The sequence below is a fragment of the Antedon mediterranea genome, chromosome 4, assembly GCF_964355755.1.
Source record: "Antedon mediterranea chromosome 4, ecAntMedi1.1, whole genome shotgun sequence".
Lineage (NCBI taxonomy): Eukaryota > Metazoa > Echinodermata > Crinoidea > Comatulida > Antedonidae > Antedon > Antedon mediterranea.
Genome location: NC_092673.1, coordinates 4,425,962 through 4,442,084, shown reverse-complemented (window position 1 = coordinate 4,442,084; position 16,123 = coordinate 4,425,962). Strand labels below are relative to the sequence as shown.

Below are 16,123 nucleotides of genomic sequence, written 5' to 3'. Positions count from 1 at the left end.
TAAAATGTCTGGGTACTAATAAAATGCCTGGGTACTAATAAAATGCCTGGGTACTAATAAAATGTCTGGGTACTAATAAAATGCCTGGGTACTAATAAAATGCCTGGGTACTAATAAAATGCCTGGGTACTAATAAAATGTCTGGGTACTAATAAAATGCCTGGGTACTAATAAAATGTCTGGGTACTAATAAAATGCCTGGTTACTAATAAAATGCCTGGGTACTAATAAAATGTCTGGGTACTAATAAAATGCCTGGGTACTAATAAAATGCCTGGGTACTAATAAAATGTCTGGGTACTAATAAAATGCCTGGGTACTAATAAAATGCCTGGGTACTAATAAAATGCCTGGGTACTAATAAAATGCCTGGGTACTAATAAAATGTCTGGGTACTAATAAAATGTCTGGGTACTAATAAAATGCCTGGGTACTAATAAAATGTCTGGGTACTAATAAAATGTCTGGGTACTAATAAAATGTCTGGGTACTAATAAAATGTCTGGGTACTAATAAAATGCCTGGGTACTAATAAAATGCCTGGGTACTAATAAAATGCCTGGGTACTAATAAAATGCCTGGGTACTAATAAAATGTCTGGGTACTAATAAAATGCCTGGGTACTAATAAAATGTCTGGGTACTAATAAAATGTCTGGGTACTAATAAAATGTCTGGGTACTAATAAAATGCCTGGGTACTAATAAAATGCCTGGGTACTAATAAAATGTCTGGGTACTAATAAAATGCCTGGGTACTAATAAAATGCCTGGGTACTAATAAAATGTCTGGGTACTAATAAAATGCCTGGGTACTAATAAAATGTCTGGGTACTAATAAAATGTCTGGGTACTAATAAAATGTCTGGGTACTAATAAAATGCCTGGGTACTAATAAAATGTCTGGGTATTAATAAAATGTCTGGGTACTAATAAAATGCCTGGGTACTAATAAAATGCCTGGGTACTAATAAAATGCCTGGGTACTAATAAAATGCCTGGGTACTAATAAAATGCCTGGGTACTAATAAAATGTCTGGGTACTAATAAAGTGTCTGGGTACTAATAAAATGCCTAGGTACTAATAAAATGTCTGGGTACTAATAAAATGAAAGCAGTAATTACAGTTCCAACTGCAACTTTTGGTTCTTCTTTCTTTTCCTTTTTTGGTTTGGTCAAAGAATTGCTTCGCAAGGACAGTATAACGCGTTTCATTGCTGGTTCAAATGTCTCAATCACGCGACATTTCACAACTTGTCCGATGTAGAACACCTTGTTAGGAAACTCAACCGGCTCGTTAGCCAACTCTTTTCTTGGAATTAAACCTGTAATCAAAAACAAGCTTCTTTTACAGTAGTACCATTTTAATTATGTAATCGGGTCACTGAAGGGCAAGACTGTGTTAATATATGCGTATTGATGAATACAGTGTTAAGACATTGTAATTAATTCACGCCTCGTACATCAACAGGCAAAAGAAAAATCATACTTAATTTGCATATTACACATTGAACAGAGACAAAACAAAATAGTGAATAAAAGGCGTCATGACTTTATACAAAATATAAGAATGAAACGGATATCATTTGCATACAGTATATATATTATCTTTTTCCTCCCGAATGGGAAAAATCATAGTTATGAGCTAGGCTACAAAGTTAGGCCTATTTACCATCACTTTAAGTGATAGTCTCTAGTGTGAAAAGGGCTTTTCAGCAAAAAGGCAAATTCACTCCCCCTCAAGGTTTGAAAAACCGATCAGACCTGCTTTTTTAATTCAACCAATGGAGATCAAGGGAGCGTTTCCATAACATCCATTCTCAAGAAACTCATTTGTATGAAAACCAGACGTAACAATTTTGCGATCAGTTAAACACAATACAAACTTCAGTATACCTTTAACTTCGTTACAGAACATCACGATACAGCCAAATTTCTGTATGTTAACAATTGTACCATGTACGTACATGCCTTCCTCAAAATGGCTAAAATCACAAACGATAGGTAATTTTGATTTTACCAATGTCTTCTTGTGTGTGAGTATAAGGCGATTTTGTTGCGAAACGACTTCAATCACCTAAAATAAATATATATTTAATATACATAAAAACATAAAGAAAAAATTAATATTGAATTTCAGCACATCACACTTGTCAAAATAGTTTAATAGTGTGGACAGAGTTAAACCAGATAAGATATTTTTCATATTGTCATGTAATTTTATAAATTAAATTTTATTTTGTAATTTTATATCGTCATAAATAAATAGATAAATAAAAAGTTCAGAATAATTCAAAATAAAAAAATTAATTTCATACTCTAAGCGAAATCTTGTCACTTTCGCTGAATATCTTGTTGGGGTTTTTGATGGGAACATCAGCCAGGTGAACTCTGGGTACGAATCCATGAATGTGAGAGCTAATCCTGACTCGTAAACCATTGTCTTGTATCGCAGTAATGGTACCCTACAAAGAAAAGAAAATAAATAAATGTTATATCATAAATGTTATATCATAAAATAATGAAAGAAATATTTATATTATCACACCAACTCGAAAACACCAACACTATTTATCCTAAACCTCACAAAACCTTTTCCTCTTTAGTCATGTCTGTTAGTCTAAGTCTGGAGGCTTTCTTATTTTGCACGAACCAAAATAGTCTCCCCCAATATTCTTTAGGTCTCCCTTAACTTAATCTCAACAAAACTCATGGTCACTATTTGGAGGATTGCAGATTTGGAGAGAATATCAATTGGGGAATGACTTGTTGATACAAAAGTACTGTCAATTTAGCTGAAAAATACAACTCACTTTAACTTTTTCACCAGGAATCACATCTTTCAACGCCAAATACTGTTCACTGAGAATTGCAGATTTCATCGACACAATAGCAAGATTGTCAATGAAGTTTAAATCGATTATACGACCTTTGACAGTCTGACCTAGTTTGAAATTCTCCTCAAGATTGGTTATGGCTTTCTCACCGACCTGTATATGAGAAGTCTGTAAAAAAAAACCAAATATATTATTTCGCGTACATAAATAATGCTGGACAAGTGAAACAAATTAAACCAAATCAACTTAAGCTCTGCCTACTCATCAAATTAGTTTGACAAAAAAAGTTTTATGTGCCCAAATATGGTAGTGATATGCTCAAATATGGTAGTGATATGACATCATCATGGCCATATATGGGCACATCACATTTTTTTGTCACAAAAAGTTTGATAGTGTAGACAGAGCTTTAAGCTTAGCTTTAACATATAAATAAATAAACCATAAAAAGGTACAGAAAGGTAAAACATCTTACAACAACCAATCCATGAACATCTTTCTTCAAATCAACAATTAATCCTATTTTCTGGTCAATCCTCTCAACCTTAGCTTTGTTCACAAAATCTCCAATTGCTAGTCCTCCAAAGAAACTCTTCTTCAACTTGGTAGCTGGGTCCGAATACTCTGGTTTGAGGGTCAATCCAAGTGTCTTAGTGACAGGACAATTGAATAACACACATGCAGATACCTTCAGTAATACAAAATGAAATTTTTATTTTATTCAATTCACAACAGAGATTTTTAAAAAGCTCCACTAACAGGCTGAGAAGAAACAAAACAAAGAACACAATACAATAAACTTTCAATGTATTAAAATTTAGTGATGATCTCTGAAATAAACCTCTCTTTATATATATACTGATAATACTTTATTAGAGAGGTTTCGCAATCTTACGAATACGATAACGAAAACGGATACGTCACGCACACGTATTCGTTTTCGTAAGCCATAAAAAAATCTGTTTCGCATGGCAACAAAATATCGAGGCGCGTCCAAAATATGACTGCGGTAAATTTGAGCGAAGCGCATGTACGTGTTGCTTGGTGCTTGGCTGCCTAGGCCTAGCGTAACATCAAAGCGAGTGAGGACTTTAAAAACTGCTATTTATCTAAATTGACCTGGCATTTTAGTAAATTACTTTAGTAAATTACTTTCAATAAATCTACAATTATATTATAATCATGAATCATTCCCGATTCAAATGCAAAATGTGCAAAATAGATCAAAAACTATACTCGTTTTGTAGTTACGAATATGACTGGTGATATTCGTCAACACGAATACGCTTTACGAATATGAAATGGGGATCAGCTCAAAAGTTTCACAAATGTATGACGTATCCGTTTTCGTTATCGTATTCGTATTAGGTTGCAAAACCTCCCTATTGTCCAAATGAAACCGATTTTAGATACATGGGAGTGTCATTTCTGGGCCAACTAGACTAATGGGAGGTGCCATTTATCATGAATTTTATGTGTGAGAGTACCATTTCCAACCATATAAAGGGTGTGGTTTACCTAAATTCGCTTCAATTATTTAGTGTCCTGGCACTCTATTTAAAAAACTGGATAGCTTTTGAATTAAATTATAGCACATACCTTATCAAACATCTTGTAATCAGTTGTATTTTGCAAACAATCCTTCAAATGAAAGTCCATTATGGAAGATTTGAACATACTGTGAACAAGAGCACCAAGGAACCTTTGGCCAACGTACGTGATTGAAGCCTCTACACGCGTACCAGGCATGAAGCTCTGTAGAGTGGTGTGAGTCGTGTCCTGAGCTTGTAATTTTATTATAGATTTGCGATCAATGGTTACAAACAATGACCTGCCATTAGATTTCACCTCTTTGATTGCACACTGCAGCAATTGACCAATAAACAAAGTCTTTCCTGTTGATAAGATTAAACATTGAAATAATCAGTAAAATAATTAGGTAACCACAAGCATTTAAATTTTTTGCCTAACATATTTAAGTAGTAAAAATATCTATATTACACTTGTGAGTGGCTGAGCAGTTAAGACAGTGGAACCGTAATTACGTAGCCATAACATCTCTCATCTCTTCTTGGATAAGGACTATAAACCGTAGGTCTAGTGTACACATCTAGCTCATGTGCACTTTAAAGAACTAGTACCCCGGTATACTAGTCCACATACACAACCACTGTGAAATTGGGACTAGACCGTTTTAGAGGTGTTTACCACCACCTGTTGGTCCCACCCTTCACTAATGAATTTGAATAAATAAAGGTATAGATTAAAATTATATTATCACCAGGTGTAAAATTTATGCAAATAAGTTCACCTTGATTTTGATTATGTATGTATTGATTAGCATCTTTGCTTTGTAGAAATACTGTGACACCAGCAATGCCCACGTCTATCATGAATCCATGGTCCTCTTTGCTGGTTACACTTCCAGGCAATATCTATAATAAATAAAGTATATTATAACTGAATGAATATGTGTACTATTTACTGTATATGACTCAAGTATAGTCCCAGAATGGGTACTAACATTTCCTAAATTTAGCAGGTGTGATTTATGTGGATTGTATATATGCCCATATATGGACATGATGATGATATTTCACCACCATATTTGGGCATATCACTACCATATTTGGGCACATCACACTTTTTTTGACAAACTAGTTTGATAGTGTACACATAGCTTAAGGTTTTAAAATGGTTGAAAGCTAGATAACATTTAATCTCCAAACACTTGTTGCAGTCTTTTTGGATAACCATACAAAGGGAACAGTTTTCTGTGAAGAAAAAACATTTAAAACTTACCATTGTTTCCTTTAAATTATCAACAGCCAGGTGTGATGTGATATCTGCTGGATTCAGAGTTAGCAGAATTCTTGTGTAACCTTTTCTCATACGCACTTCTTTAACTTTACAGATGACAACATCACCAACACTGAAGGCCTCATGAAGTGTGGGCACCTCCTAAAATATTCACAGTAGAAATTAATTCAATATTGGTCTATTACAGACCTGTCAAGTCTCCCAAAAGCATGCAAGTTTCCCGATAATTCAACCCACCCTTCAGCATATTGTGAAGGTGCAATTTCTCACTCTTCTCCATAATGTATATTATTATTTTTATTCAAGGCCCTAGTCTAACTACAGGCAACAAATATGCATTGAGGCAACCTTGCATGCCTATTGTTTACTATAGATGGCAATGCTTAAGATTTTTCACCACCCTCTGTAGTTATAGCAAGTTCATTTCTCGCGTTTGTCACACTTTCGTAAATACTCCTGCTGATATTTCATTTTTTCCAACTTTTATATTAGAATTACATTGTGCTTTTCATAACTATTACTGTCTTATGCTGTGGTTATTCAGAAATAAATTATATAAAATAAAATACACAAGAAACGTAATGGATAATAAAAAAATTACTTGTTGATCATCCTCGTTATCACTATCATCTTTATTCGAAGCTGAACCTTTCTGTTGCTCTTCTCGCAACCTTTCCGTATACTTGTCATTAATATCCGTTATCTGCACGTAGCCTTTTAGGTTATTCGGGAGACTAATAATAATCTGTACGTCGTGTATCTCTCTAACTACACCAAGTAACAATGTCTCTTCTGTTAGATTCTAATAAAAAAAAAGGTTTAATTAATTAATTTTTTATAAACCATGGTCTAATTATAATGTTATAACTGCATTGGTTGAATTATAATGTTATAACTACAGTACCTTGGTCTAATACATTGTTAATAATTTAATAAATAGCAAAAATCACTTTAGCAATATAATTAGCTTATACCAACTTTTACTGTCTCAATTACTTGATTTGTATGTACCCTCATTTTTAACATATATTTTAGTCTACTCTGTATCACGTTATTATTACACTGAAACGAAGTTCACAACTTAAAGTTCAATGAACTTACTGTGACCTCCATCCATCCATATACACTTTATACTTATGTTAAGTTAACTGTTTAAAATTCATTTGAAGAATTGAAAATAAATGAAACGAACTCTCTCTACTATATACTTTGGTCTTTTACCTTAATTGACAAATACTTGACGATATCTTTGGTAGATAAAAGTTCTGAATTCTCTTCATCTTCTCTATTCTGCTTCTTTATTTCTGGGTCACCTGTTTGCTTGTCAGCTTTTCTTTTTCTCGTCTTCTTTTTCTTCTCTTTACCAAGGTTTCCATCCTGAAAAAATGAGATAAAAAATATTTTAAAATTAGAATTAACAAATAGAAATTATCAAGTAGCTACATTAAATTATTATATAATAATTATATATGATAATTGCCTCTTCTGCAGGGTTAATGCAGCAGCAGTATTTACAAAACTTCGGGTAATTAAAAGCCAAATACTGTATATATAAATTTGTTAAAAAACATGTTACAGCACCTTAAACAAGACATCTTTAGTTTCAACTGGCTTACGATCAGCTTTTGCACTTTCCGAAGATTTTTTCTTAGATATATTCTTTGTCTTGACTTTTCCTCGAGGGAAGTTTTCTTCTTCCATGCTCCACGTTTTCTAATAATCTATGTAAATTTAAATGTAGTATTTGTTAATTGTTATTCACACCAAAAAAAATGTACTCGATAAAACCGAAATTTAGCACAAAATAGTAAACTTAAAGTATTATTATTTATATTCAAAGTTCGATTTGTTCATCTTTTCTTTTCATGTTTTAGGGACAAATACATCGTTACCAAATAAACGGACGAAATGACTCTTTACTACCCTTGAATAACCTACCGAGACATCAATCCTTCCCGACCAACACACCAAAACAACAAACTAGCCTAATCTCCTAATCGTGGCAAGGCTGGGCGAAGATACCTCGTCCTCAAAAACGAATGCTAACAAATACTAAATATTGATTTATGTAATTTTAAGAATTTTAATATTGTCAAACTAACTAACTCTAACTTACTCAAAGCGAATTAAAAACACTTTAAAGCCTAAAAAATACACTAAAAATCAACGACCATTCAAGAACACAACACACGCGAAAAAAAACACATGTCGACTTTGACCTCTGACACACACGTTTCTTTCATACTGCCCTCTGTTGACGATAGTCTACCGCGCGTACTTTATACGACGGATAGAAGTTTTAACCAATCAAAATGTATAATAAGTTGTCTAATAATTTGCATATTAAGTCAGACGACAACGTCGAGAGTGGATACCGCTATAGGGCCTAAACGAGAGCCGGTAGGTCAAACTTTAAATTATACATTAAATTTTAGTACAGTAGTAGTAATAGGTTTAATAATTTCTGTCAATACAATTTGACAGAATTATTCAGAAAGTTATTTTAATGTATTTGGGTGGTTGGCAGATAGTGGCCCACATAGGCCTAACCTAACCTAACTAAAGCCAACAAGAAGAGAGTGAGCCTACTAGGCCTAGGCCCTAGCTAAAGCCTACCGCCTAGAGCCAGGCTTGGCATGGCCTCTGCTAGGGACCCGATAGGCCTAACTAAATGCAAGCATATCCTCATACAGAGCCTACATGTCTAGGCCTATTTTTACAAATACTTCATATTTGTTTTTATAGTTTATATAGATAATAAATTTATTGTAAAATGTTAATTAATCTTGAAGTAATTTCTAATTTTAGTATATTCATTTGTAATGTGTATGTTCATTTGCAGAATAGAATTTTTTAAAGTGGCTTCTGTGAACATAAATTCTGGTCTTTGACATTTACATCAAAAGGTACATTGAAGATTTTACAACATTTGTGTTACGTCATTCTTCGTGTTCCGGATTTGAAGACAAAGTATGCAGCATTATGGGTTTTTTTTTTCAAAAATTTGTTCTGTATTTTAAAATATGTGGATGTGGATTATATTCAAGAAAATGGAAATATATCAGGTTTTAACAAAATTCAAGAATCAGCTTCAAACCAAGTAAGTTTTGTGTGGAGTTTATTTATTTGTTCCTTTCAATCTTACTGTTCATTTCATTTATTCATCTCAAAACAATAAAATACATAAGAATTCGACTACAGTAAGATTTAATATTTATGGCTGGTTGGTTTGTACTTCACTGCAAAGATACTTTAATTGTCATAGCGCCCTCTATTTTGGGTATAACCGGCAGAATTCAACATCACGTGAGGACTTATCACATGACATTGCCCAGTCGATTTTTATTTTGTTTTCATTTCTGATCGGGTCGTCGTGTTTTTTGTGTTTGAAAATATGCCAGGCTTACATCATTTAGTGATAGTGGTTTCTATTTTACATGCCGTAAATAGTATTGTCACTAATCGTAAACTATTTTCAATTGAAAATAAAATTGGAAAAGTTGAATTTGAGCAAGCATTTGGTCTTGTTGATGCTAAGCTCCAAGTATGCACTCGTGCATGGGGAGCAAGTGAGTTTGGGTCGTGGGAAAATTTGGGTATCCCCAGCCTAGGTAAATCAATTGTCTCAAATCCGGTAGCTGCACATGATGTAAATAACCGAACCCAAGTTTTTGTTCAAGCTTCTGATGGCCAAGTTTATTCAATTTTACAAGATAAATCCGATCCAATGAAATTTGGTAAATGGTCACAAATCGGTAGCAAAAAGCTTGACCACAATGCAACGATGTCCGTAAAATTTAGTGATTCAGTAATCACTCTTGTACGGAACAACCAAATTCATGTGTTTGCTCGATCGCTTACAAGCACCTCAAGTTTATTCGTGTGTCAAATATCAAGCAAACCATGTACTTGGCAGTTAATCGGCGGCAACACTCCACATCTAGCAACAGACGCAGAAGTTATTTTGAATCCATTTACCGAATATTTTGAAGCGTTTGCTGTCATGCAAGATGGCTACTTGCATCGAACTTGGCAGAAGAAAGAAGAAGAATGGGCATCATGGCGTACTGCAAGTAGGTTTACGAGAAGATATTAATTCAATTTTTTTGTATATAATAATTGTTTTTTTTTGTATATTCACCTAATACATTATTTGTTTATTATAAATTTAGTTTAGTGTCTCAGTATTCTTATTTACTTTAGCAGTTCCTGACCAATTCATCTCTGTATATTTTATCCTATGGTTTGTTGGTCAAATGAATGAAGTGAAAGATGACAATTTTATAGAATTGAATGGATTAAAAATAGTAATTGGAATAACTAAACTGTTTGTAGTAATTTCTACTAATATAATTTTTTATTTATTAAGCAAACTTTCCTAATACTGAATATTTTTTCTTTTATAGGTTATGATGCCCCAAAAATGTCAACATCCAAGCCTGTTGCAGCTGTTATGTCACATGACTGGGCTAACGGCGTTCTTGATGTGTACGGCAAGAGTCATGATGGCTATGTACACCATGTTTTCCAAACGACATGTGATAAAATATCAAACCCGTGGGGCTATTGTACTTGGGGATTGTGGCACACTATGGACAGCAAGATTCCATATAGTGGTGTTGCTAATCCGCTGGTTACTGGCCATAACATTCACTACGGCATTGAAATATTTACGGTTGATACGACTGGAAGGTATATAAGTGCAGCATTTAATTTTTTAATAGTTTTAATTTCTTAAAATCATGTCCAACTTCCAAATCAAGAATAAAAATAAATAGATTTTTAAATTATAACATTTTAGGAAGATTGAAATATGCTTTAAACTGGTATTCTATTACAAATCCATAGCAAAAATGAAAATGTAAGCTGTATAATGGAGTTTTGTGCTAGTATTTTTTATTTTCATCTGGAATCCACTTCTGATGTACTGTATACTGTATTCTACATCAGATTCAAATTAAGTTGCTATACAATAATACATTTTGTCTACAGTTTGTGGCATGTTTGGCAGTTGGAAAGAGGGTCTTCATGGAGTGTATGGGAGAAGGTCCAAACATCTTCCTCTGCAGTTAGTCTGACATCAATTCCTTTCATCACAAACGACGAAAAAGAATGGTGGCAAGCCTATAGTTTTGGAGATGAAGACAAGGTAATGAAAGTGATTTATATATTCAACTAAATTGAGTACTATTTGTTATCCTTGTAATACTATACTATACTGCTCAATAAACCAATTTTGCACTACTTAAGCTCTGTCTACACTATCAAACTAGTTTGACAAAAAAAATGGCATGTGCCCAAATATGGTAGTGATATGCCCAAATATGGTAGTGATATGACATCATCATGTCCATATATGGGCACATCACATTTTGTTATCACATAAAGTAGTGTAGACAGAGCTTTATGGAGCATTATTGTATCCATTAATAAAGTTTATTTTTTAATAGATTGTTATTGTGATGCAATCAAGAAAGATTACAGTTCAGCCATCTAATGTTGCTTTTGGTACACCATATCATGTGTTATGGAGTGTGCCCAACGACGAGGTTACAAATAAAGACTGGATTGGAGTCTATCCTGTAGGCAGTAACGACGAGCAGTATGTAGACTACAGGTAGGTTTGTTGGCAGAATGGTGCCCTCTATATTTTATTGAAGTAACTAATTTGGTAATTTTTTTAATTCTTTCTATTTAGGAAAATTGCCAAGGATAACCATAAGCGAATTCATTCACTATCCTTCTTAAATTTGGCAATCCCAGTCACAAGACAAACATGCTCTACATAAACAAAGTCTTATTACAAGAACCCAGGACCCTTTGGATTGGGAGCCAAATATCATAATCACCAAGCCACAACTCCAATCATTTTTCATTCATTTGTATTTTCATTCCTTCTATCATTCATTAATTTTTTTAGATACATTCAAGGTGGATTAAATCCTATAAAAGACAGAATTCCAGTCGGAAATGTTTCCATCTCTTCATTCCTTCCGGATGGAAATTATGAAATCCGATACTTGGTAAATCACGAGTACATGAGTGTTATTAGCACTAGTAAGTGAAAACGAACACATAACATTATTGATCTTGATAGAATTATGATTTCTTTTAATTGTTCATGCACTTAATATTTCACTACCATTCATTCATCAGTGGAAAATTACTTTAATTTATTGTCATTTGCATATAAAATATACATAGAAATTATGTTTGCTCTGAGATATACAAAAACAGATAATTAAAAAACAACAATAAATTACAAAGTATAACATCACTCTTGTACAGTATACTGACAAGCATTAAGTGCCCGAATGGCAGCTGGATAAGAGCTGACACGAAACCAATTTGTACGCGAGATGATAGACCAGTAACATCTACAGTAACACCTTAAATAGATTATTATGAGATGACTAGAATCAGTCAAGCAATATAGAATATTTCTTAATTTATCGATTTTAAGTATAAGCATATTTTATTATTTCAACAGATGTGTCATTCTACAACATGTCAAAAGCCAAGCCATGGATGCAGGTTTATCAAGGTCTATTTTATGGCCTAGGTAGTAAGAACAAAAATATTGACAAATGTGTTAAGGATGGTGAGAAAACTGTAGACAAATTCAAAGCTTGTTTTGAGGCCTTTGAAGATAGAGAGGTAATAGTGGTCTTATTACTTATACACTGTATATATAATTATGCACTAAACAGATGCAGGAAAAACCCACACTATTCCAAATCCAGATTGATCAAAATTTGTTCAATGAAAATGTTCCCAGCAAACACATGCCATCATCTAATTTGTATATAAAATATCTCATAATTACATGGCAAAATAGAAAAGTACAGTACTTGCTTTGGTTGTTGTTAGCATGATAGCGCCTACAATTAATTCTTAATTTTTCGGAGAAAATATGTATATACATACAGAACATTGGTTCAATAATACCTTCACAAATTAAAAAATTAAAAAGTTGTATTCTTTTACCATGGGCCGAAATATCAACATGCGCCCTCTGTGGCAATATTTTGGCAAGTACTTCACTTTGTTTCGGAGTGCTTTCATTTGTTTTTGGATATTCAGGAACTTATATAACAAATTTAATGTTCTTTACCTAGACAGTGTCTGTAATCCATTGTGAATAAGAAAATAATTTGACATAATGATGATGATGATGGCTAGCTTCCTGCCATTTGCAGGTGGTGAAAATTGTTATAAGAAATGAACATTGTTACAATTTCAATCATCAGTCATTTCTTTCGTATATTACCAAGAATTCAAACAATGCAAGATTTATTAGATTATTAATGATGGTAAATGTTCTCTAACGTAGGTGTTCAAAGGACTTCAATTATTAGGCGACGCATTGGGTGACGTACAGGAAACACTGACAGTGTGCGAGGAGACGGACATCGCAAAAGCTCTCGAGAAATTTATAAATGACCTTATCAAATGTACGGAACAGAACTGTGAAAACTTCATCATCGACGGATTAGAATTTCTTGTGATCTTATATGAAGATATTTATGAGATTTTTGGAGATATTCACGCGGCAAGCAATAATTTCAACTTGATTGATGGGTATGATCAAGGAGGGGTGTGCGTCGGCCGCCTTGTTAAAGCATGTATCTCTCTTCCCAATTAATTTTACAGTAGGATTCGTTATATAATAGTTATTTTGAATATTAAAATGTAATAATTAAACACATTGTTTTATTATTACTATGTTATTTTTGGAAATACTATATTTCTTGCATACTATATGCCAAACAATGCAAACGTTTTGTCAATGCAACTAAGTTGAATTTGTTAAATGTGGTTATTACTCTGTTTTTTTTTAGTATAATATTAATTAAATTGGACATTATCAACTTATTTTGTGAATTTATATTTCTTTTCGCAATGAGTAGTGAGGTATTGCGAAGTTTCATGTGTCTGAGCACACATAGCATTATTATAGCTTTGTACTAAAGTGTGTCCTCACAGGAATACTTTAATTAAAATGTCTATCTATGCATTACAACTTTACACTAATCATCTACATATAAAAATATAACAAAAAATTAAATAAAAAAAAACAACCTGGCTCCAAAACCTGTCACAAAATCCAAATTCATATGATTCATTGCAAGCAGTTCCTAAAGCCCTGTCTACACTATCAAAACATGTGACAAAAAATGTGATGTGCCCATATATGGACACGATGATGTCATATCACTACCATATTTGAGCATATCAATACCATATTTGGGCACATTTCATTACTAGTTTGGTAGTGTAGACAGCTTAATCACTAGGTACCTAAAAGACGAGACATAAATCCGTGACACGATGACCTGTAATATTGATTTTGTCTCTTGCATATAATTGGATTTTGGATCATATTCTTAACTGCTTTAGTTTTTAAAGGATATGCAATATCCAGAATATCTATGTTTCGTTTCAATTCATTTCGGCTTGCATTATAAAACAGGACAAGCTGAAATTTGAATCATCTTAAAATATACAACATGAAATCTCTTAGAATTATTGATTTGTTTTACAAATCCCCTACTTTGCTATTACAGTTGAATAGCATGTTACATGATTATTGAATATTATAATAAATAATTTATTGAATAAGTAATTTAAATTTCAGGTACAGTGATTTTAATAATGTGCACAGTAGTACTACTGAATATTTAAAATTAATTCGGCTTGATAGCTTCATTTCACAGAGCAATGAGACCATCACCCTACAGGCTTAGATGTAATCTGTTTTGTGCAGGGATGATGAATTCATATTCTTTATATGAAAACTATATCACCAATGCAACTACAGTAAACTGTAGTATATCATCAGCAGGTTGTTAATGAGTATGTATACCTGTGCAAACTAATAGACTGTAAATATGTGGCATAATCGTTCCAAATAATATGTTATGTAACAATCTCACATGATTATTTGATCTAATAGAGTATATCTATATTCTTGTATGTTAAACAAATCTGAAAAACTTCCACAACACCATACATTAGATTAGGCAAAATGGCTATACAGCATAGATATCTGAATTAATTTGTCCACTTTTCCATCTGTGTTTTAAAAGACAAATATTGCTGAATTTCTCTGTTCCCGATTCAATTTATTAAACGTACAATCTTTTAAATGTATGCATATACAATAATAGTTCTGTAACTAAATAAACCTGAATCTAGTAGACTGCCATGTTACACCCATTCCAATATGGACTGTATCTCTAATGTGGTCATTTAGTGAACTGTGTCTGCTGAGAAAGCTAAGGTTTATTCTTAAAGATGTATTGTCCCCCTGAAAAATAATTCTTAAAACATTTTTTGTTAAATATGCCATTTTAATGTCACATAAAAATAGTTATCCATTTTGACCAAAAATTGGATCGAAAACAATTATTTACCTGAGAAAACTGTAATTTAAAGCAAAAATAGTCAAATTGCCTGCCAGCCAATGGGTTTTTGGTTGAATTTAATCATTTATTTTGTCATTTTATAAGTGAAGGCATTATTTTTCTATTTCTTTTTCTACGGAAATGATTAACTTGATTAAAACTACACAATAACCTATTCAGAATCTGATTTAATTAATCTTAATTTTTCATGTTTTTGGGGGAAAATACATCTTTAAAGGGCAAAATTCCATGGTTTTTCTATTCAAATGCGGAATACGTTCCAGGTCCTAAAGTTAAGGTGGTTACATGAGCGGTTTCACACAGCATCCTGCAGTAGCGTGTCTTCCAACAGCAACCTTCATCCCATGTGGGATACTGTAGTGTAATGAGAGATATAGAGGGTTAAGTTAGTTAATTTTATGATGGTATGGGCACCGTGCTACTATACAAGAATATGTAGAGGCTTTTACATAAAAGATGCATAAACTGATAATGGTAAAATAGTCGGAAGTAATTTACAGCTAAAAGTAAAATTTATCCATGAATGAAGATCATTCATAAGCAAATTATGAATAATTTATGTATGTGAATTAACGTGAGGGATGATTATAATTATTTTATCAATTCCAAGGCCCAATTTAGGGACGGTTTTTGTCATGGATACTAATCAAAATTAATTAATATGTATGTATTTAGCAGGAACCATAGATTTGATAACTTTCCACAAGGCATAGTTTCGTCTTTTTATAATACTGTATATATATTATATATGCATTGTGAACTCCATCTCAGATATATCTGCTTGTTAGATTGACTAGCTTGAGGGTATATATTGTATTGACTATAACCCAAAACAGCAAAAGCTAACAGCAAATGGGCTTCCAGACACTGTTGGGTGTTCAGTTAGCTGGATAGGGTAAAATGTACTTAGAATAATGGATTTTTAATGCCGATATCTGTAATAGAACATTTGTACTATGCTCTGGTAATTACTATATGATTCCAATTAAAATTTCCATTCTAAACCCATACTTAAACTCTGTCTACGCTATAAAACCATA

The 16,123-nt window shown here is 32.9% G+C and overlaps 2 protein-coding genes across 2 annotated transcripts in view; one reads left to right on the top strand and one right to left on the bottom strand.

The window, feature by feature from the left end:
- LOC140046382 (protein RRP5 homolog) overlaps positions 1-7,857 on the bottom strand; it is a 32,243-nt gene extending 24,386 nt beyond the window's left edge. Inside the window, exons 1-12 of the mRNA XM_072091018.1 lie at positions 7,772-7,857; positions 7,237-7,376; positions 6,877-7,032; positions 6,257-6,457; positions 5,638-5,796; positions 5,147-5,270; positions 4,435-4,730; positions 3,311-3,523; positions 2,812-3,003; positions 2,317-2,463; positions 1,895-2,075; positions 1,124-1,323 (exon numbers count right to left, since the gene is read on the bottom strand). Coding sequence (XP_071947119.1) covers positions 1,124-1,323; positions 1,895-2,075; positions 2,317-2,463; positions 2,812-3,003; positions 3,311-3,523; positions 4,435-4,730; positions 5,147-5,270; positions 5,638-5,796; positions 6,257-6,457; positions 6,877-7,032; positions 7,237-7,356 — 1,989 coding nt within the window. The 5' untranslated portion in view covers positions 7,357-7,376; positions 7,772-7,857. The remainder of the gene's footprint in view (positions 1-1,123; positions 1,324-1,894; positions 2,076-2,316; positions 2,464-2,811; positions 3,004-3,310; positions 3,524-4,434; positions 4,731-5,146; positions 5,271-5,637; positions 5,797-6,256; positions 6,458-6,876; positions 7,033-7,236; positions 7,377-7,771) is intronic.
- A 1,135-nt stretch (positions 7,858-8,992) lies between these two features.
- On the top strand, positions 8,993-13,507 carry LOC140047919 (uncharacterized). Its single transcript, XM_072092950.1, has 7 exons — positions 8,993-9,728; positions 10,062-10,347; positions 10,648-10,804; positions 11,106-11,272; positions 11,576-11,712; positions 12,146-12,312; positions 12,989-13,507. The coding sequence occupies exons 1-7, from the start codon at positions 9,050-9,052 to the stop codon at positions 13,298-13,300; spliced, it is 1,905 nt and encodes a 634-aa protein (XP_071949051.1). The 5' UTR covers positions 8,993-9,049; the 3' UTR covers positions 13,301-13,507.
- The last annotated feature ends 2,616 nt before the right edge of the window (positions 13,508-16,123 follow it).